Below are 23,656 nucleotides of genomic sequence, written 5' to 3'. Positions count from 1 at the left end.
AGCTTCTATGCCACTCTACATACTCATGGGCAAACAAATTTCGTAGCAATACCTTCATCTCTGACATACCTGCTTTCTCAATCACCCTATTTTTTTGTCTGGCATTGTAGATTGTCTTCATTGTGGTCACATTCAACCTATCTCTACGTTTAAGAGTATATAATATATCCTTTGGCCTAGCCAAACTCTTAGACATGTCAACCACTAGTAAATTCTCTTCCACAGTTAATCTCCTTGCATATGAATGTCCTTCCATATTTAGTGCTGCAGGATGGTTATGAACTCCACAGACAACCTCAAGTTGTCATGCATCTCCAGGACCACAGTTCACACCCTTCAATGAAAAGGGGCAACCACACTTCTTCGTGCCAGTAGACTTCACACTTTTTTTCTCTGGAGGGTTTGAACCTTGATCAAGCTTATGTATTGTCTTGCTATCTGATTCCACAACTTTTTTTTTCCTAAATTGGCCACCCCTCTCACAACAAAATAGAATTCGACCGGTCTTGAATTTACTAGCTCCTCCAATATCAGACCTTTTAATGATAATCACAAAGCCATTCATTTTCTCTTGTTCACGAGTCCATCTTATTAATGCATCACAACTAATAAATATCTGTAAAATCACTGATAATTAAATTAATGTATGCAACTATAAAATAAATATATAAATATTCATTAATTTACCTTGTTTGTGATAAATTTGTTTCTGTAGTCTAAAACACATTGTTTATTGATGTCGGTGTCTTGCTTAGATACATCTTCTGGATGCTGTTAAAAAAAACCCTCATATTTGTCATTTTTCAGTACACATGCTTTAGCCTAAACCAAAAAAAAAAATAATATCAAAGTTAATACCTCTTTTGATGACTTCCTTGAAATATATGAAGCATCCATTCCAAAATTTCAAAAGTAACCCAACTTGCAAATCTGCATAAGAACATAAGAGAAAAACAATAAGAAAGGTACGTGAGTGGCAAACGAAAGTCACTGCAAACTTAATCAAATTGGGCCTAGTAGTACTAGTTAAGATATTTTTAATCATACACGCTTACAAGCCAGAAAAACTAAGTCCTAAAAGGGGGATGAAGATGCTGCCACCACAATTTTCATTCATGTTGTTAGTGAACTAGGCAAAAGTAATATGCATAAATTCTATTTTTACAGTATATAAGTCAATTCACCATAATATTTTTTTGACAACTTACTCGATTGTTAGGAATTCAATGATCAATCAAGCCTTCACATAATCTCCACCGCTGCGCTTCCTTTTGAACCGCGAGAAGAAGCAGATTTGAGCCCAAGTCTTCTTCTGCTTAGCAGGTTGTGCTTTTAACTTCTCTTTTCACAACAAGCTCAGTCATGTATTGAACAACAGCCTAAGATTATATTTGCTCCAAGCCATTCTGACTCACGGATCACAAAGATGGGAACTAAGTAATCTCTTGATTAGGGTTGAATACGATTAGTAGGGTGTACTTATTAAAATTATATTTGTTTCACAATTCCATATCCTTTTTGGTCATTTTATATTAGGGTAAATCAGTAATTCAATATATACTTTTGTAGTAGGGTGTACTCAGTTAATTTTAAGGTTCGTTTAGCAGCACTCTAAATTAAATTGTGTTGTGTATATTTTAAGTGGCATGACGGTTGCAAGAAGTAACTGTATGTCTTCTTTCTAAAATGCGCTAATAAAAATTTAACTTAAGTGATTTCATGAACTATTTATGGGAAAAACATTGAAACCGGTGCTATAGCCGCTAATTTCTTATAAACTAGCCTCTCTATATGCGCTCCTGGGCACGAGGCCGTACGTGACTAAACATCATCTGCAAAAGGGTTGAGGTTCTAATGTTAAGTTATGGTTAAACTACACATCAATTGCTTCCCTTTCAAGTACAAAATTAAATTAACAAAAAAAGAACTGAACAGAAAAATATGTAGCATGCAATAGGACCATATGCTCCTGAACAATATAAATGCAATCGAAATGATCCTTTTAACTACGTTGATTCTTTTCCTTCAGCTTTTCGGAGGTCAAACAGAGACTTGGATCCACAGATTCCTGTAGCATACTAAAATCAAAGGAGATAAAGAAAAAGAATAAAAAAAATCAAAGGCCTAAATAAAATTGAGAGACATTATAATCCTTACCCTTAATTTGAAGAAAAGAACTTTTGCCAGAATTTCATATTTTAATTTTAGTTTTTAAACTTTTTTATTTTGCGTTTTTACGATAATACCCCCAGACACAGAATCCCGATTTTGCCCCTGCAGAAACCCCAATTATCGAAACACCCTGTAAAACCCGCCCTAAAGCCTCAACGCGCCTGTTTTTACATCAGAAGAACGCAGCGAAGAAGAAAGTGAGTGAGAAAGAGACACTTGGAGAGAAGGAGAAGGAAATTCCAGAAAAAACTCCACCACCGAGGCGTAAGAAGGGAGAAGATTCATTGGTAATTTCGTAATTTGGTTCCGTCCTTTTCCATCATCACTGCCCGTCTGTTTGTCTGCAACACTTTTCTTTTACTTTCCCAGAAAACAAATGAAAGAGATTCATTCGCATTTGTTATATCGATAAATTTTTGAATGGTTAAAAGTCAATTTATTCATAATAAATGTTTTTTGATAGAATTTGGTGGTAATATTTTTCAGGTTTGTTGAAGTAAGTAAATGAGGAGCAAACTGGACTTTCCCATGGAGAATTGTGCACAGCATATGGACTTGAGGTGTGGCTTGTATTGTTTTTTCATTTGTCTCTATGCTAGTTTCCTTCAACCACAAGACACCCATTTAAATACTTGCCTAAGAACAGGGCCTTAGGTTAGTTTATGAAGTTGACAAACTAAAACAACAGAAATCTAGGGCTCAAGTTTTGTTCTTTTTCATGATCTTAATCTCAACTTTTATATAAGTAGGGCTATCGTGAATTAAAGCTTACAATTACATGCTACTTGTTAAAGAAATTTCTATCATTTAACTTGGAGTGAGCAATGGAAACTGAACTGGCTCAGCCACTTTTCCTAGGTATCTAGTTCTTCAGCCATTAACTGAAATATGTACTGCATGGTTCATAATCTCTTGTTATGGTCTAAATTGGAAGGGAAAAAAACTTGTTTTCTGTCATTTTAAACCTTCATCCTCTTTCCGTGTTTTTTTTTTTGGGGTTTAAGCTTGGGAGGTGGTGATAGCAACACCCTCATCTTGCCAGCAAAGAGAAGGAACAAAAGGAAGGGCACCAATCAGGTGCGTGCAGAAGTCAAATTACTAGTTGTTTTATTTTCTGCTGTATTCAAATTAAATATTCCCTGAATCTGATTATCCAGGACTGTGAAAAACTCAATCAAAGAAAAGCAACAATGATTAGCAAATCCCAGCAAAGGAAGCTGAAGAAGTTGGAGGTGCGTGACTGTATTGATAGGTGGAAAACTCAATGCATTTTTGTTTCATTGTTCTCTTAACTTGACTTGGAATTGTTTGCTTTTCATTTCTCAAGGAGGAGAAGGAAAAATCACTTTCCATATCCAAAAGCATTGAGGCCTTAGAGTACGGCTATCTTCCCTGCTCCCTCTTTTTTTGATAGGTGATTAATATTTTAGTCTGTTTCCTATCCAAGTGATGTTTGATGGGATTTTTGTATTTACATTACCAGGAAATATAAGCTTCCAGAGGGTGCACATTCTCTTTTGCAGTCATCAAAGAATATTGGCAAGGTTAGTATCCACGAAAGTGTTTACCAATATAATCAAAATTTGGTTGCATATCTTTCTTCTTAACAGGGTTTTTTTTTCTTTTAATTTTATTTTTTTGTAGGTTGAGTCTAAAAAGGAAAAACGTAGGAAGGCTGTACTATTCTCCAAAGCTGGCTTTGGTGTTCCCCTTACTGACCAACCGTTTAAGAAGATAGATAGTGAAAGTGAAAGTGAAAGTGAACCTGAGTTAGAAAAAACTCAATCAAGGTCGGATCTTTGCAAGAATGATCAGGTGCAATCAAAGATAGTCCCAGCAGCAATCCAAAAGAACACATTTATTTCTTTGGATGGCAGAGGACCTGGCGTGAATGGTGGAACTGCTGCTGACTCACCATATAAAAATGCTATTAGCAATAAACATGACACGTCTTTGCGAGAAGACATAAACATTTTGCCCACTTCAAGTGTGAATGATGATAGTCAAAGCATGAAGATGGTATTTTTCGTCTTCATCATATTGAGAATTCTTCTAAGTATCTTGTCTTTTATGTTACTATTTTTTGAACCTTTACATGAAATCCCATTATTGGTTGATACTTTTTAAAAAGGAAATTTTGTTGCTCCTATGGCATGTATTCTATACGTTGTGATACTCCCTCCTGCAGCCTGCCCTTCAATAGAGAAAAGAAAAACAGGAACAAACAAATAATTTTAGATTCTAAATTTCAGAATGGTTTTATAATACTTGTAAGATGTGCAATCCAAGATCACATTTGGATTTTTGATAGGTATCAAGGATAACGATGAGCACAATGTGATCAACATGCTATTCATGTTCCTGTTTCTTACAGTAGTCAGAAATGTGATATTACCAGTTTTTATATGTTCTGAGTGGCATTTATTTATTTATGACTGGTGTTACTGACTAACTGGAGACTGGGGGTGGATTTGGGACAGGACAAAGTAAAAGAAACACCAAATGTAAATTTCAGCAGGACGAGTAAATTATCAAATTCTCCTATGCCGAGGTCTCTAATCGCCCCAACTATAGTGCATGTATCAAGGCCTGAGGAAGTTGAAAATGCAAGGAAGGATCTTCCAATAGTAATGATGGAGCAGGAGATAATGGAGGCTGTTAATGACCATTCCACTGTTATTATATGTGGAGAGACTGGGTGTGGTAAAACCACCCAAGTTCCACAGGTGGGTTTATTATCATATTATTGTTGTTATGTTTATATGTATTTTATATTCTTGATCCCTTGAAGCTCCTAATTCTGCATTTTGGTTGACATGTTGCAGTTTCTTTTTGAAGCCGGCTTTGGTTCAAGCTTCTCTTGTGTCCGAAGTGGTATAATTGGTGTTACTCAACCTCGTCGTGTTGCAGTCCTTGCGACTGCTAAGCGAGTGGCATATGAGCTTGGTCTACATTTAGGTCAAGAGGTCGGGTTTCAAGTTAGGTATGACAAAAGGATCGGTGAAAGTTGCTCCATCAAGTTCATGACAGATGGAATATTACTACGGGAACTTCAGGTTCTTTACGCAACCAATCTTGTTAATGCTATCATGATTTGAGCAACTGTGCATCAAATAATAAGTTTCTCTACTTGGGTTTCTATTAAGGTTGGGTTCTGTTTTCATATTGATACATATATGGTTTGGATGATTGGACCAGTGATATGAGCCATTCAGTTTTTAGCTTCTCAGCTAAATCAGAAATTGTTTAGCCATTTGATTATCCTTGGCAACTTCTGATCTGAATTTTTTTTAGCAGGTATAATCCTTGAAGAATGACCTAAAATATAGATGGTTCCGATCATTGTAAAATATACCCTTGGGGAGCCTAGGAAGGATATGTGCACTTTTCGTACAATAAGTACATCCTTAACAAGGAAAAATTCAGTATGTATATGTATGGGTTAGGATCCTGGGACAAACTATTTTACGCATAATTACGACATTTCTCTACAATTTGGGAAATGTTTTACATGAATGGTTTTGAAGGGAACGTACAAAATAGATGGTTTTATATAATGGGAACACATTGTGGGATGAGCCGAACAACATGGTTCTCTTTTCTTAAAAAGAAAATCCCTTTTAAGTTTTGACTATTTGTATATATCTTAAGTCTTAGTAGATCTCTCTCTCTCTCTCTCTCTCTCTCTCTCTCTCTCTCTCTCTCTCTCTCTCTCTCATTTTTTCCTCCCCACTCACATTCGTAGCTGGTTTCTCTTGTCTTATCCAAAAACGAAAAAAGGATAAAAATGCTTTGACAAGCTGCAGTATTGATTTGATATGCATATATAATGGACAATGGGTACCCATTGGGCTTAATGGACTGCTAGTGGACGGTCAATAAGGAATCATATTGGAGCTGCCTTGGATGTGTCTCAAGGATTAGATGGGCAGTGTGTGGGTCGGTGTCTGAGGTACCAACAGTGCTCATCCTATAAAATATCATATTAATACTGCAGCTTGTCGTTAATGTCTTCATTTTTATCCTTTTTTTTTTTTTTGGTTTTTGGGATAAGATGAGAGAAACCAGCTAGATTTTTGGATACTGTTCCTCTTTACTAAAAAGTACTTGTACTTGCACAATTTAATTTTGCATCAAGGCAAGCAATGGCCCGGCTTTATTCAGGCCTGAACTGAATTTCTATTGGTTTTGGTTTTCACTTTCTCTCAATTGTGCAAGTATTGATCATTACTTCTTGAGTGTTTCCATTTTTTTTTTTTTTTTGGTACTAATCTTTTATCATGTCACCGTTTTTATGAAATTTTATGGAGTTTAGTTAGATTTAGTTATCCTTGTCCTTGTACTTAAACCAAAGCTCTTTATTGTACAGAATGACTTTTTGCTGAAGCGATACTCTGTCATAATTATTGACGAGGCTCATGAGCGGAGCTTGAACACTGACATTCTTATCGGAATGCTTTCACGTGTAATTCGTGCTCGCGAGGTGAAGCTTCATAATGTTGATCATGAAAAAATTTGTTAGTCAAGGTTTTTGAACCATTTGTCGTACTCATTTGCATGTGATGGCAGGAAAAATATGCAGAGCAGCAACGGGAGGTGCTTTCAGGAAGAACTATAAGTACTGGGCAACAGATTTTTCCATTGAAGCTTGTTCTGATGAGTGCCACCTTGCGAGTGGAAGACTTCATGTCTGGTAGAAAGCTGTTTCGCAATCCTCCGCCAGTTGTAGAAGTTCCCACCAGACAATTTCCTGTAACCATTTACTTTTCAAGCAGAACCAAGGAAGAGGATTATATTGGGCAAGCATGTAAAAAAGTCTTGGCAATTCACAAGAGGCTGCCACGCGGGGGCATACTTGTCTTCGTCACTGGGCAGAAGGAAGTAGAGTATTTGTGTCGAAAGCTACGTAGAGTTTCAAAGGAACAGTATAAAAAAACATCTGAAGGGGATATTAGGAGTGATGTCACTGAAGTTTCTGAAAGAAGTTCTACTGAGGAAATAGACATGAAGGAGATCAATGAAGCATTTGAGGTTCATGGAAATTCAGCTGACCATCAAACTGACAGATTTAGCTATAATGATGAAGATCAGTTTGATATAGATGACGATGAGTTGGATGATTCATATGATTCAGAAACAGAGAGTGAACTGGAAATTATTGGTGACTATGGCAACTCATTGATCCGAGCTAGCCCGGAAATTGATGGTGATGTTGAAAATGTTTTAGGAGAGGAAGGGGGCATTACTCAACTGAAGGCTGCTTTTGAAGCTTTAGACGCAAAAACTTCATTTAACTTCAACTCTGATGAGAAACAACCTATTTCAGTTACTCCAAACGCTTGCCCCAATCAATCCAATCCTAGCATGGGAAAAAAGAGTGGAGTTGAAGAGAATACTTCTCCAGGTACATTGCATGTTCTCCCTCTTTATGCCATGCTCCATGCGAAAGATCAGCTTCGTGTATTTGAAGAAGTCAGGGAAGGAGAACGGCTCGTTGTTGTGGCCACCAATGTGGCTGAAACATCTTTAACTATACCTGGGATAAAGTACGTTGTCGATACTGGAAGAGAGAAAGTGAAGAGCTACAATTCCTCAAATGGCATGGAAACATATGAAGTACAGTGGATAAGTAAGGCATCAGCTGCTCAACGTGCAGGAAGAGCTGGAAGAACTGGGCCTGGATACTGTTATCGTCTGTATTCTTCTGCAGCATATAGTAACATATTTCCTGACTTTTCTCCAGCTGAAATATCTAAAGTCCCTGTTGATGGTGTTGTACTTTACATGAAATCCATGAATATTGATAAGGTGGGTTCAAAATGTCTCCTGGCCAAACACTTTAAGCTATTAATATGCAATTATACATTTTGAAGTTTTCTTTCAGTAGCTTGATTTGTGAGGTGGGGATACTGATCTCATTGGGGGGGTTTGGGGTTCTGAACCTGTTGATTTTTGTATCTTAGTGCTTGTAGATGTTTCATTCATCTTCTAATGTTCATGGTTTTGGATGGTTCTTACTAAGTTCTTGGGCAGCGTTGGCTTGTTTCACCTGAAAGTATGCTTTATTTTGTTACCATTATGTTATTTAGAGATCATGTTTCTTGTGTGCCATCTTTTACATCTGGACTGCTGTTATAGTATATGATCTTTTTTGGTGTCCATCCCAGGTATCCAATTTTCCATTTCCAACTCCTCCAGAGGGTGCTGCCTTGGATGAAGCTGAGCGTTGCTTAAAGATCCTTCAAGCACTTGACAGCAATGGAAGACTGACACCTTTAGGGAAGGCCATGGCTGATTTCCCCATGAGTCCTCGCCACTCTAGGATGCTCCTTACAGTTATTCAAATAATGAGTAAGGAGAAGAGTTACTCTAGGGCTAATTTAGTGCTAGCATACGCAGTTGCAGCAGCAGCTGCTTTGAGTTTGTCAAATCCTTTTGTCAGGCAGTTTGAAGATAGTCACACAAAAAGCCAAGACTTAGATGAGGACGGAAATTCCAGTGGCACTGTGAACATTGAAGTTATGGACAAGCAAGAGAAGTTGAGAAGGAAGAAACTAAAAGAAACTGTAAAAATGTTTCGTGAAAAATTTTCTAATCCCAGCAGTGATGCTCTGTCTGTAGCTTATGCTTTGCAGTGCTATGAACTTTCAGAGAGCCCAGTGGAATTCTGTAATGTCAATGCCCTACACCCAAAAACAATGGAGGAAATGTCCAAGCTGAGAAAGCAACTACTCCAACTTGTCTTTAACCAAAGTGGTGTTTCTGGTGGGGAGAAGGATTTTTCATGGATTTTTGGAAGTTTGAAAGATGTAGAAAATGTTTGGAGGGTTTCCCATGATAAGAACCCTCTATTATTGTATGAGGAAGAGCTCCTAGGCCAAGCTATCTGCGCTGGTTGGGCAGATAGGGTTGCCAAACGCATTAGAGGAAGTTCCGGGTTATCTTTAGGAGATAAAAAAGTTCATGCAGTTTGGTATCAAGCCTGCATGGTTAAAGAGATTGTGTTCCTCCACCGTTGGTCATCCGTTTCTAATTCAGCCCCTGAGTTTTTGGTATACAGTGAGTTGATACAGACAAGACATCCGTACATGCACGGTGTTACTAGTGTGAAATCAGAATGGCTTGTTGAGTATGCTCGGTCTATATGCACGTTCTCTGCACCGCCAACAGATACCAAACCTTACTACGAGCCTCTAACTGACCAAGTATTACATTATGTCATTCCAGTCTTTGGTCCTCATTTATGGGAGCTTCCATCACATAGTATTCCAATTAGTAATTACGCATTTCGAGTGGCAGTTTTTGCTTATGCTTTGCTTGAAGGCCAGGTTTTGCCATGTTTAAGATCTGTTCGTAAGTATATGGCAGCCCCTCCTGCTAGTGTTTTAAGGCCAGAGGCAGCAGGTCAAAGACGGGTTGGGAGTCTTTTGGCTAAGCTGAATAGAAAAAAGATAGACAGCTGTGCTATTTTAAGAGAGGTCTGGAAGGAGAATCCCAAGGAATTGCATCCAGAAATCATGGACTGGTTTCAGGAGGGTTTCCACAATAATTTCAAAACTCTTTGGTCACATATGCTTAGTGAAGTAATTTTAGAGCCCCAAGATCGATTCCCAAAGGCATCAAAGAGAGGTAAAGTGAAAAAATAAATTGGTATGGAAGTTTGCCAGCATACTGACATATTATTGTTTCTCTATATAACATAATTATAATTCTGTGATTTAATGTGAAAAATAGCCAGAAGGAATGATCAGCCACTGTATCTGTAGGGAAATGCATTGACCTCGACATGCCCCTCTGACTGAAGCTACTGCAGTTAGGTACTCCGCTCTAAATGTAGACCCTTTTTCAGTGAAATATCGGAAGGAAATGTATAGGAGAAAAGAGAGAAAGAAGGGAGGAGGAAGGGGAGGGATATTGTACATGGAATGGTACTGAAAATGGAAATCAAAAGTAAAAACTAGAAACATTGTAGCTTTCATTTTGAAGTTTTTATTTCATAAATTCCCCTTCATCTCTCCCTTATTCCCTCCGCCCCTTCTTCTTCCCGCCTTCCTCCCTCCATCTTTTAGCGGAAAAGAAAAACGCAAAAATTGAAGTGTTTCCAAACAGGCACTTATTTTTCATCTGTTTTTCCACAGGTTTCAGAGAGGATGATAATGAGAGATATCGGCCCCACAATTGGGAATCAGAACGACATGAGCACGATAAAGAGCATCCTCCAGGTCATCAATCCAAGCTAAGTGATGAATTTCCAATTCATAAAATCTATATCTTGGTTAAGATAGACCATGATTGAGTTTAAGCCCACTGTAATAGTTATCAAAGAACATTTTAGTTTGTTCATTCGGCATAACAGCTGACGCTTAAGAACCTTCTTGTTTGGACTTTCCATTTCATTTGCTTTCTTGAGCTGCTTGAAGAATTTGGTTATTTAGCGTAGATGTGCGGATGGTTTAGTGATATTGTTTTTGTTGGACAATCAGCGTATCTAGAGGTTTTGACTCTATCTATTCTAGGAGGTTTCATTTAATTTATTTAGCTTTTTAATATTTCAACGCTACTTTCCCCCCTCAATCTCAAATAGTACTCTTCATTTACTAAACTTGTGTCCAATGGAAATTATCTATGGCCTGGTTCTTGTTGCCTCTCTTGATTAGAACGATACTATTCTGATATACAATTGAGTGTGAAGCCAAGCCACTCTGTTGTAAGGTGCAAAGTTACAGTAAAATAAAAAATAAACATCTGTTCCACATCCTTCTCACCACCCTTCCTTAACCCTTCTTCGTCCCTCTTTTCTTGCATGTATTCCCTCTATCTCTAATAAAAATAAAAACTAAAAACGAAGACAGCAGCAAAGAATCTAAAGATAGATATAGCAAACACAAATCGAAAGTTACTGCACTCTAAGTACTTCGATCTCATAATCAGAACATCATGCTACTTAAATACATCCCAATGTATTTTAGAAGAGATACACTCCAATTCCGATCCAATTTTTCTTGAAAATTTTCAACTTCAGAAGTGGGATTTGAATTGGGCATGCCAAAGTTGAAAATTTTCAGATCAAAACTGTTCGAAATCAGAATTTCTTATTCAACTTGCACCCCAAACTCCGGCAAATCGGGTTATGTATTCAAGTAGAACTATGTTCTGGATCGCAATAATTTAACAACTTAGTTGCATTGTATTCATTTACCAAACTTAATATGACAAGCTTAGGGACTCGAGAGACCTTTGCCCTCTTCTCTGAGTTGAAGGCTACAGATTCTTCATTAACATCCCATATTTCCTAATTTTCACCTCTGATAGCACACTATTGTCAAGTTGAAATATTTATTTGATTTGATTTGACACACTATTTAGAAATATTGATTTGACACACTATTTAATTTTCACCTCTAATTTTCTTTGCACATTATTTTCACACAAACCTAGTTATAAATATTGATTTGATTTGAAGGAATTGGGAATTGGGCATACGGATCGCTAAAAGGGGGCTGAGGATTAGAAGGATGATTCATGTGGTGTTTTTGACAAGCATTTGAATAAAATTATGAAAAAACTGACAGGAGCAAAATTGATTCAACAGTCAAAATAGTTCAAGGAATATTCGGCAATTTACCCTTCTCATAATTAGTATAAAACTTATTTCAATATACAAAGAAAAACTGAAATATATTGTTACTCTTAAAATTTATATATAAAAGATTTGGGAATTAAACAAAGCTCAACTTGCTGCCACAAGTGCAAAACTAATCAACAATACACATTACGATTCAGTAGTCTATTATTCGGAACTGCTCATTTGGACACAATATTCAGCTCATTTAGCTCGTCGCATAATTGGTGCATTGCAACGAAATCCATTTTCGACAGCCAGATATCAAACAAAACAAACTGGCAGAAAGCATACTTCTTAACTGGTAATTGCATTAAAATGAACAAGAGGCAAGTCTAAATAGCCATAATTGAAAGAAATAAACTAACACCATCCACCAAACAATTGCAGCATGCAATAACAATTCATTACAAAAGTATTTAATCACTACCATAAAAGATAAGTTTTCCAATTCTCAACACCTAGCAACCATCTGACATCCTCGGGGTATTCCAGTTCACAGGTCTTGCACACTCAAACCTGCAGACATGAAAAAAAAACATTTTTATCCCTTCAATCAGCCACAACAAATTCAACAAAAACCCAGTATATCATCAAGTAAAATAAACCTAAACATTCAAAGTTGCCTAAATCATTTAACAACAAACTCAGTTACATGAAAAAAAGGCTCTCAAAAATAAATTATATTACTTGCATCCTAAGAGGTGAAAGGAAAAATGGGTGACCTAAAAACATATCTACAGTACTATAATATGTGTATGAACATACTTTCACAACCCATGAAACTCCATTTGCACAATAAATTGTGGAAAAATTATAAAGGCTTGTGAAGAATCCAGTTGATATCTTGATGCCTAAATCACTATAAACAAAACATACAAAGCTAATAACTTTTAGGACATACAATAGCATCATTACCTGCTTCTAAACAGATAATAGTGTTTCCATAACATTTTACCTGGAGGAAGAGACTGCTTCAACTTGTCAGCCTTCTCTGAGTCAAACACACAAAGTGTGTACAGGTACTTGGAGCAACGAACCTTGAACTTGACCGCATCTTTGCTTCTCTTGATTTTCACCGAGCGTGCATCTTTCCTTCTTGCAGTGAGAAGGAAATCTTTAATCTCATGGATTTGCTTAGGCTGTGGAGAAAACAACAAACATGAACTCTTAGTACCAAAGAGTAACAAGTAAAACAATAAAGGAATCCAATATCAGCAAGCAAGATCATAACCATAGCAGCCAACATTAACAAATAAATGCAACAGAACAAAAAAACTGAATATTCCAAAACAATCAAACAGGCATCAAATTAGAAGTAACAAGACATCAGAAAACATAATACAGGAGTTCAGCCAGAAAATGAATCAACTAAGATTGATAATATCATCACTGATGGACTGTAATCAGGAGATGATGGGCAATAAAATGAAATTCTGTACAACATTTCTATTGAGGGTTGAAGACAATCTTGACATTGTGAATTTTGACAGTTGTGAATTGTAAAATGATAATTCATAGTATTGTGCTAGTAAGAGACAACTGTCAAAATTCACAAAAAGGACTGGAAGCTAAGAACAGAGCCACTGAACCGAATCACAATACTATGAATTATCATTTTAAATGCAAACATGAATTATCGAAAAACATTCATTTATCTAAATATACATTTAAATATTATTCAAAGATATTCCACTTAACCTCGCCCATCATCCTTTGAACATTTCCTTCATTCCCTCTACCTAGACTCTGAATTTTCATTCACACTTTGCAGTCAGAAAGATACTAAAGACTACTACCTTCTTCTTCTTTTTTTTTTAATAACTCTATATTGGATTATACTCCAACCAATCCATACCTAAAATGCACCTCATCAAAGGATTTTTTTTCAGAAATCCATGTATCTCCATTTATTCCAAAAAACAGCAACTACGGCCATACTGAAATGGATTAAATCCAGAAAGTGCAAATAGCACATAATCTTCAGTCCAGGTCCAAAAACACCCAAACAAGAAAATTTGAAGGAAACCCATTTCACTACACGGATCGATTCACACATAAAAATACCAGAGCATACACTTAAACGTGTGTCTATACGTATACACACACACACACATATATATATATACATGTCACTGTCAGTAAGTGCAAAGTTAAGTGTATATATCAGATGTGTGTATATGCATGCATACATCTATATGTTTACAAACATGTTAATCAACGCAATAACGGGAGAAATGAAGATACCATTCTGACGGCTGAGAAGCTTCTCCTTCTTCTCCTGGTAAAGGCAGATCCACACGAACGAATCCGCGTTATGTGTTCTGAGCTACATTTATACCTCAAGGAGCAAGAGGCTCCTTTAACCCTAGAAAATTGGGTCGAATTACCCTTTGTAACCCTGCCCAACCGGGTTCTGCAATGGGCTTTTCTGGCCGAGTAGTTTCGCGGGTCAACACATATTAATAGGCTTTTATTACTCTCTCCCACTGGCCCACCTTCAATTCTGATGATTTTTCCTATTGGGCTCGCATTTCTTTCTATACTATCGACATTTATTACAAATGGCTTGTTTGGTACGGGAAATTATCATGGACTGGATTAAATACTGAGATTGTTTTGGATTTGCAGGGCCTGGCATAAGCTGGATAAGACTTGTCCTGCGTTTGGTGTAATGTCGAACTAAGAAGCTGGATAACGAAAATGGTACTATCCTTTGTTTGATCTATGTTTGGACTGGGACTAAATTTTTTTATTTTTTTATTTTTTTGAGGTGATAGAATATTTTAATTAGAAATTATTTTTACTATAATTCCATAGCCAAAAATTAGTATTAAATTTTCCAAAACTTTGGGAACACGCTATATTTTGAGAACATTTCCCAAATGTGAAAGCTCAACTTCCCTAACACAAATTACCAAACTGTCACTAGGTAATTCGAGCCAAGCCCTGTGCGTGTCCGACACCTGGCAATTGTCGGGCACAATGACCTCTTTACCCTTCCTGGAGATAAATATGGTTAAAACTTTCTCTGGACTCCTGCTTTAATTTCGGCAGAGACTCCCCTGTAATTTGACTAAACCCAAATTTTCCACCTGTCAAACAAACTGATAAATCCACACCAACTGCCAGAATAGGGTAACTAAATATTCACCAGTTCTGGTTATCTAATCCAACCAGATATCAGAGCAGTTACTAATTGTTTACAAGAATTTAAGTAGGTTACAAGAAATCCTACAGCTTGGAAATAGCGTGGGAGCTAGGAGATGGCCTGGTGGTGGATTCCTGCACACTCGACTGCCTGGGGGGGCGCAAAACATTTCAAAGTGTGAGTGGACCAAAATAAAGTTCTAGAAAACAGTATATGAACATAATAACCCCCACTGTAAAAATAATGATAATCATACGACTGAATATTTAAACTGCACTTGAATTATGATAAGTCCAAAGCATTTAGGTAAACGTATATATACCGTTACTGCTCGATATTAAGAAACTCAAGTAAAATCACTGAAATCAATATTTGCATAATTGCACTGACATTCCTCTAAAGTTACCAACTGGGTGTGTACCCTTTTAATTTCCGTCAATTCCTCTGTAAATTCGTCAATTCCCCTGGCAGGTCTCGGCGACACATAGTGTATCCGAGCCGCAAACTGGCAGGATTCAGGAGACCGTAGTCAGCCTGATCCGCAATTCCTGGCAGGATTCAGGAGACCGTAGTCAGCCTGATCCGCAATTCCTGGCACTCACGGTCCGGGCGTCCCCAAAACTCGTGAGGCAAATGTCAAGTGCACTGACGTAACTGAAAGTAAACTGGATGTCTGTAGACATCATCATATCCGAAGGCAACATAAACCGAAGGCAATCTGGATGTCCGTAGACATCGTCTTATTTGACGGCAACCTGTTTCTGTAACCGGGTACCCACAGTGGTTTAAGAAAATATAAACTGCTGAGAAAATATCAAATATAAATATCATAATATTTCTGAAAGATCTAATGAATAACTGAATCTTTATTCAATCTATAACTGTGCTGCCCTTTTTATCTGATAGAAAACTCAAACTCTGCTTTCTATAATTCATGGTGGTCTAAAATAATTATCTTGGATAAAATTTGATATCCTCTGTATTCTGATAAAATCTGAGCTAGATATTTCTGTATCATAAATCTCAAAGTCTGCTGTCCACATAACTTTAGCAAAATCAGCTAAGCAATGTATAGAAGGAATCTTTAAATTCATAGGAATAAATCACACTGAATAAGACTGATTCAGAAAATCATTTAAAAAAAAGAAAGGTCCACTCACTGCTGGTCCGAGCTAGCTGGACCTCTTGAAGGTCCCTCCTGTGGTTCAGTTTGGCCTCTGATGCCTGTTTAACCATGAATATTCAATTACTAAACTGCTCAATAAAAACATTAAATTAAATACCCTGACCCCCGGCTCCTAGAAATACGTGCTCTCATTGTAAAGTCACCTCTATGTCCAGAATGGCCTTAAAAGACCGGAAACCTTACAAAGCAATAAACTGTTAGACCGGTTGATCCGGAACCCCGTGGGGTCCACGATCTCCGATGGCCGATCTGGGATTCTCTAGAGGTTCCTCACTGTGTAAAACCCATGTCCTGCGAGTTTGGTCCGAAATGGACGGTCGGATTGGCCAAAATCGCGCTATCGCTTAAAACCCTAACCCTAGCCCCAGGGTTCGCGATTCCGGAGTATCCGGGACTCCGATTTGCAATCCGTCGAATCCTACGCTATCCTGAAACAATGTAGAACAACATATCCGAAATGGGGTGCGATCCAACGGCTAGACGACGCTGCAACCGGGAATCGCATATTATGGAAAATCCGTTCGGGGCTCAAACGGACTCCGAATTGAGATCCGCGAAATCCTGCGCGCTCGTGATGGCACGAGGGTCTCAAAACTGGCCAGAGCCGTGCCTCCACCCTGGCCCACGCGCCTCCACACGCGCGGACCGATCGGGTGTCCAAAGCGATCGGGTGTGCCGAAAAAAAATCTTGGAACCGAGACTCCAAACTCCTACCCTAGGTAAAACACCCCATTTGGGGTCACTTTTGTTCTTGGACAACCCCCAAAAACTGGCCGGAAATGGCCGATTCCGGCGGTCGAAGTTCGGGCGATTTCAAATCAAAAATTGAGCAACCTAGGGGTGAAATCGATCTAAACCCAGCCAACCATCAGTTAGAGCACGAAAAATAGCTAGAAATCGATACCTCACACGACTGATTTGGTGACCGGATGAGGGAGAAACTGAAGTTGAAAAATCGGCCAAAACTGCTGCGTTTTCCAGCGGCTCCAGACAGCAGCAGGGGCGGCGGACGGCTGAGGTTGATGGCGGGAGCTGGCCGGTGCTGCTGGGTCCGTTTCGGAGGGTCGGGGTGGCTTGAGGCGGCGTTGGGGGTGGCTTGGAATGGGGCTGCCCGAATGGGTTTCTGAAACTATCGGGAGGGAGAAAAAGAGAGAGAGAGAGAGCTGACAGATTTTCTTTTTATTAATTCAACTTCGAAATATTTACAGTTCTGCCACTGAGACTCTTTTGACCATAACTCCTTCGTTACAACTCCGATTCGGGTCTACTCCATAAACGGAATTCCCAAATTCCTTCTCGGTCAAAAAGTCAATTTTTCCCCCTCTTAAAAGAGGTGAGGACAAAGTCGTCTTTTTGCTAGAATAAATTAATACTAATTTTAGAATATTTTGTTTTGGGTTATTACATAATTGCAAATGCAACATGCAATTGCCATCATAGTTTGCAAAAACCAACTATCTGTTTGTCAATTGCCAAACCACTGGCCACATGACCTCTACACTTGGTTTTATGCTTCCTTTCTTCCTTCAAGCATGGTGAGACAAGCTCCAAACCGTCCCAACATCATAGCAAGCCAATTTTCATAACATAAAGTTCTACTTAATTCATGGTAAATATCCAACACAAAGTTCACAAAATAAGATGATCAATGGTGCATATACAACACCAAGTTCACAAAACAAGAAAATCAATGGTGCATATCCAACAATATTCACAAAATAAGATTATCCATAGTGGATTTCTAGCACCAAAATTACAAAAGAAAGTACACATATTAGTGTTCACAAACTAAGACAAGTTACCATGACCATATGTAGTTTGTGACACAATTGTCATCCATAACCAAGACACCATAGAAGCACCGTCATCCTCTAGCATGGTCATTAAGCAATTTTTGAACAAACACTTCTTTGACATCATCATCTAATGACTGAAACATTGCCACAGTTTGTGGTTTCTCCAAAATGAGAGTTAATGCATCAATTTGATCCATAGGAGAAAGACTCATGTCCTTGAGCATTTTGGAAATGTCACTACAATCTTCATTGCCTTTCACTATTGCCTCAGTTACCATTTGCATTCTTTTTCCAGATTTTGCAAGTAATTTTTCCAATGCATGTACTATCTTGTCAGTTTCATCACTTGAATTTTTAGTTCCTCTTTTCCTCTTTCTTTCACTATTTTCATAATGACTGCCACCTTGGGACATGGGAGATTCATTCTTAGCTGCAATGTCACTTGGATGAACCTCATTATGGCTTTGCTCCTTCATCATCTCCACTAGAACCTCATATCCTTTTCCAGTAGCACGGTCCTTTCCAAATATGTTAGCAAGTTTGTCATAAATTGGAAAAGATTTGTTTCTCCACCTCTCTGCTTCCTTATTGTGCTATGATTAAATAAGTCATGTATTAGTTTACTTTCAACATGTTTCAATAATAAACAAAAAAAAAGCATATGCATCCATGAACTCAAAGAAAGTAGAAAATTGAAATTTGGTTGAACACACTCATGCACATAAGTTTTCCAAGCATCATCACTATCAACTTCGATACACTTTTTGACATCATTCCATGCAAACCCACTATTATTCGACATGTCATAAATTATGCTATATGTTTTTTTTTTTTCCATTTCTTCAACTTTGACTCAATATGCGAATTTCCCTTTATATTTGAATTTGGACATAAGACATCCAAAACTTCCTCCATTTGTACCAATGTACCAGATTTGAAGCTACCCATATCACATCGACGACCTCTAACAAAATCCTCAAGGATAGTTAACAATGCATCTTCTTCAAATGGAAGCCATTTACGCTTCGTTCATTTCTTCACTGATGATTTAGAATTGTGAACAGTACCACTTCCCATTCCTATACAACCAATATTCCATGCTATGTTTATAAATAAGGCAAAACAAAAATATATATTTTTCAATATAAAAAGGGATCAATACATAACTAATAAATATCATCATGAACACAAGATTCAGCTTTCATATTTCATATTGCATATTACATAACACATTCATTGTTCAGTTTTTCTAAAGAAAGACAAATAGAAAATCAATTCGACTTAAACAAATACAATGATAAAAAGTTCAATTTATAATTAATAGGAATTACAGATAGCAATAGCTCATAAACAAACACAAGTAGTCTGCAAGACTCCAACACAAATGATAACTGTTTTTTTAAACTAGTGGTGCCTATTTATTCTCCACTCATTATACATTTGCAAGGCCATATAATTTCTCTTTGCAATCCGTTGGTCAGACGGTTCGATGGTGCCAAGCATATCACCTTCAACCATGTTTTCTCCATCTTCAAGTTCATTTATTTCATGCTCTATTGGATCTATGGACATCTCCCTCCTAATGAGATTATGTAGAAGGCAACAAGCGGTGATTATTCGTCATTGGGTCTTTATTGGATAGAAAGATGGACTCCTAAGTATGCCCCACCTAGCTTTTATCAAGCCAAAACAATGCTCTATAACATTCCTCGCCGATGCATGCTTCATGTTAAAATATTCTTCATGGTTGGAAGGTGTATGTCCATCTCTCCATTCATATAGGTGATACCTTGTTCCTCTATAGGGTGCAAGAAATCCTTCACCGTTTGTGTAACCACCATTACAAGGTAATAATATCCTAATAACCAAAAGGAAAATTCCTATGAGTATGTGCATGTATACATACAAAATCAAATATGCCTTGTAAATTTAAAACTAACTAATGCCTTACCATTGGGAACCTTTAACCCATTGGGTCTAGATACGGCATCACGAAGCACCCTAGAGTCCGATGCGGAGCCCTCCCAACCTGGTAACACAAATATGAATTGCATATCTCTTGAACGCACACCCAACACATTTGTTGCAATTTCACCTTTTCTTGTTCGGTATCTTGGCTTGTCAATTTCAGCTACACGCACTTTAATATAAGTCCCATCTAATGCTCCCAAGCAATTCTAAACAATAGAACTTGTTACTTTCATTAAGTTGCACAAAACAAAGAGAATCACTAGTTAGACATTAGGATCATACTGTAGACAAAGAAATTTTGGTGCAATAAATTCCATTGGACAAGAAAACAATTAGGGTTCGGTGGATTAAATCGTGGGCCCCGTAATTCGCCCATGTGGCGTGTGACTCATCAAAATCGGATTAGTTGTCAAAAATGACACATGGTGACATCTGACGGAGTGCATCAAGCGGTTCAAGATGAAGACAAAATTAAAGGAAAGAATCTTCTGTGATTGACTTTGATTTAAATCAAATATTAATCAGGTTAATCAATTGAAGATAATCTGGTTAAATTGCCAGATTATGGGATGTAAGAACCCAAACCAAAATATCTAAAAATTGAGAGCCAAAAGACGATTTTGCCCTCGCATATTTTAAAAGGGGAAAATTTGGCTTTTTGATCGGAAAAGAATTTGGCAATTCCGCTTATGCCGTTGCGTAGAGCACGGCGAAACGAGTTCGTAGACATGGAGTAGACCCGAACCGGAGTTGTAATGAAGAAGTTACGGTCAAAATACTCACGAGGGCAAAATGGAAATTTTGGGAGATCATTTTTTTTAAATCTGTTTTCTTCTCTCACTCTCTCATTCTCTCACTCTCTCTCTCTCTCTCTCCCTCTCTCTCTCCCTCCCGATAGTTCAGAAAAACCAGAAGGGCAGCCACCTTCCAAGCCACCCCGACCCTCCGGAACGGACCCAGCAGCACCGGCCAGCTCCCGCCAGCAACCTCAGCCCGTCCGCCGCCCCTGCTGGAGCCGCTGGAAACTGCTGGAAAACGCAGCAGTTTTGGCCGATTTTCCAACCTCAGTTTCTCCCTCATCCGGACACCAAATCAGTCGTGTGAGGTATCGATTTCTAGCTATTTTTCGTGCTCTAACTGATGGTTGGCTGGGTTTAGATCGATTTCACCTTTAGGTTGCTTAATTTTCGATTTGAAATTGGACGAACTTCGGCCGTCGGAATCGGCCCTTTCCGGCCACTTTTCGGGGGTTGTCCAAGAACAAAAGTGACTCCAAATTGGGTGTTTTACCTAGGGTAGGAGTTTGGAGTCTCGGTTCCAAGATTGTTTTTCGGCACACCCGAATCGCTTAGGACACCCAATCGGTCCGCACGTGTGGCGGCGCGTGGGCCAGGGTGGTGGCACGGCTCTGGCCAGTTTTGAGACCCTCGTGCCATCACGAGCGCGTACGATTTCGCGGAACTCAATTCGGAGTCCGTTTGAGCCCCGAACGGATTTTTCCATAATATGCGATTTCCGGGTGCAGTGTCGTCTAGCCGTTGGATCGCACCCCATTTCAGATATGTTGTCCTACATTGTTTCAGGATCGTGTAGGATTCAACGGATTTCGAATCGGAGTCCCGGATACTCCGGAATCGCGAACCCTAGGGCTAGGGTTAGAGTTTTAAGCGATAACGCGATTTTGGCCGATCCGACCGTCCGATTCGGACCAAATTCGTAGAACTTGGTTCCCGCCCTATGAGAAACCCTCCGGGAAGCTCAGATTGGCCATCGGAGATCGTGGACCCCACGGGTTCCGGGTCGGCCGATCTGACAGTTTATCGCTTAACTGAGCGTCGGACCTTCCAAAAGTGGTTCAAGTGTCTAAAAAGAGCTAAGGTAGGCATAGGAGTGATCTGGAATGAAATGTTCATATTTCTAAGAGCCGGGGGCAGGGTATTTGATTTAAAATTCTATTTATCCAGTAATTTATTAATTTATTATTCATGGATAATCAGGCACCAGAAGTCCAGCTAATCCACAGGAGGGACCTCCAAGAGGTCCAGCTAGCTCGGACCAGCAGTGAGTGGACCTTTCTTTTTATTCATCATTTTCTGAATCAGTTTTATTCAGTGTGATTTATTCCTATGAATTTAAAGATTCCTTCTATACATTGCTTAGCTGATTTTGCTAAAGTTATTTGGACAACAGACTTTGAGATTTATGATTCAGAAATATCTAGCTCAGATTTTTATCAGAATACAGAGGATGTCAGATTTTATCCAAGATAATTATTTTAGACCACCATGAATTATAGAAAGCAGAGTTTGAGTTTTCTATCAGATAAAAAGGGCAGCACAGTTATAGATTGAATAAAGATTCAGTTATTCATCAGATCTTTCAGAAATATTATGATATTTATATTTGATATTTTCTCAGCAGTTAATATTTTCTTAAACCACTGTGGGTACCCGGTTACAGAAACAGGTGGCCGTCAAATAAGACGATGTCTACGGACATCCAGATTGCCTTCGGTTTATGTTGCCTTCGGATATGATGATGTCTACAGACATCCAGTTTACTTTCAGTTACGTCAGTGCACTTGACATTTGCCTCACGAGTTTTGGGGACGCCCGGATCGTGAGTGCCAGGATTGCGGATCAGGCTGACTACGGTCTCCTGAATCCTGCCAGTTTGCGGCTCGGATACACTATGTGTCGCCGAGACCTGCCAGAGGAATTGACGGATTTACAGAGGATTTGACAGTTTTACAGGGGTACACCTAGGTGGTAGTTTTAAAGAAATTTCAGTGCTTTTATGCAAATATTGATTTCAGTGATTTTACTCAATATTTCCTTGGTATTGAGCATATCCTACATCTGGATATATATATATATAGATGTATATATTTATGTGCATGCTTGAATTTACCCTAATTCAGTGCAGTTTACATATTCAGTTTTATGATTATCATCGTTTTTACAGTGGGGGTTATTATGTTCATACACTGTTTGAGAACTCTATTTTGGTCCACTCACACTTTTAATGTTTTGCGCCCCCCAGGCCGTAGAAGAACGAAGGAAACCACTCGGGCCATCATCCTAGTTTCCGACCCACCACCAAAGTGTAGGAGTTCGTTGTAACTCTTTTGTAAATCCTGTAAATTTGTATAGAAATGCTCTGAGAACTTGTGGAACATAAGGAACTGGTAGGATTTTTGAGACTGTTTGACAGGTGGAAGACTTTGTGTTTGGTCAAAATACAGGGTAGACTCTGCCGGATTTTCGGCAGAAGTCGAAAGTAAATTTTAAGAAATTTGTTTAAGAAAAGGGTAAAAAGGTCATTCGTGCCCGGCATTCGCCAGGTGTCGGACACGCACAGGATTCGGCTCGGATTCCAAAGCGGAAATTGGGTCGGGTCCTGTCATGGGAAGTGATTTAAATCAAATCAAAATCCCATAAAACAAGGTTTTAAATAGGGAAAGTTATTTAGGTCAAGCATCCTACAAGAGCCTATAAATAGGAGGTCAGGGGGCAGAGAAAAAACCTAGCACTCAGAAGAAACATAAAACTCTCTGCATTCTTCACCCTACTTTGGAAGAGCCACCAAGCACAACAAATACGTGCCGGTTCCTTCACCATAGAAAAATCCCAAACACTAAACAAGCTTCGTGCTACCCGTTTGATCAAGATCAAGTCTCTACGACCCTTGTATCAAAAACAAATTTTCTTTAAAAACTTTGGAGATTGAATCAGAGGATTCAATACAGAGATTGTAAC

The 23,656-nt window shown here is 38.5% G+C and overlaps 2 protein-coding genes and 1 long non-coding RNA gene across 12 annotated transcripts; 2 read left to right on the top strand and 1 right to left on the bottom strand.

Annotated features, from left to right (window-relative positions):
* LOC18790654 (ATP-dependent RNA helicase DEAH13) lies at nt 2,335-10,732 on the top strand. 10 transcript variants are annotated; one of them, XR_002269614.1, is made up of 14 exons: nt 2,335-2,459; nt 2,659-2,732; nt 3,177-3,249; nt 3,330-3,404; nt 3,500-3,549; nt 3,656-3,716; nt 3,817-4,191; nt 4,653-4,898; nt 4,998-5,228; nt 6,542-6,655; nt 6,742-7,980; nt 8,340-9,801; nt 9,939-10,100; nt 10,311-10,732. XR_002269614.1 is itself a non-coding variant. In XM_020554372.1 (14 exons), the coding sequence occupies exons 2-13, from the start codon at nt 2,677-2,679 to the stop codon at nt 9,968-9,970; spliced, it is 4,014 nt and encodes a 1,337-aa protein (XP_020409961.1). In that variant the 5' UTR covers nt 2,335-2,459; nt 2,659-2,676; the 3' UTR covers nt 9,971-9,984; nt 10,311-10,732. The 10 variants fall into 10 exon arrangements, 5 of the variants coding, with proteins under 5 accessions (XP_020409961.1, XP_020409959.1, XP_020409958.1 ...); XR_002269610.1 differs by having other exon boundaries at nt 9,911-10,100; XR_002269611.1 differs by having other exon boundaries at nt 9,911-10,122.
* On the bottom strand, nt 12,059-14,164 carry LOC18791388 (60S ribosomal protein L38). Its single transcript, XM_007224183.2, has 3 exons — nt 14,042-14,164; nt 12,753-12,936; nt 12,059-12,313 (listed from the first exon to the last, which is right to left on the bottom strand). Exons 1-3 carry the CDS (start codon nt 14,042-14,044, stop codon nt 12,291-12,293), a joined length of 210 nt encoding a protein of 69 aa, XP_007224245.2. The 5' UTR covers nt 14,045-14,164; the 3' UTR covers nt 12,059-12,290.
* Nucleotides 20,594-23,201, top strand: LOC109946573. The gene is made up of 3 exons (XR_002269691.1): nt 20,594-21,003; nt 21,896-21,959; nt 22,941-23,201. It is a non-coding gene; the product is annotated as an uncharacterized LOC109946573 (long non-coding RNA).

Source organism: Prunus persica, chromosome G1 (genome assembly GCF_000346465.2).
Source record: "Prunus persica cultivar Lovell chromosome G1, Prunus_persica_NCBIv2, whole genome shotgun sequence".
NCBI classification, from domain to species: Eukaryota; Viridiplantae; Streptophyta; class Magnoliopsida; order Rosales; family Rosaceae; genus Prunus; species Prunus persica.
The sequence above is the reverse complement of the archived record's forward strand: the minus strand, read 5'-3'. Positions and strand labels throughout refer to the sequence as shown.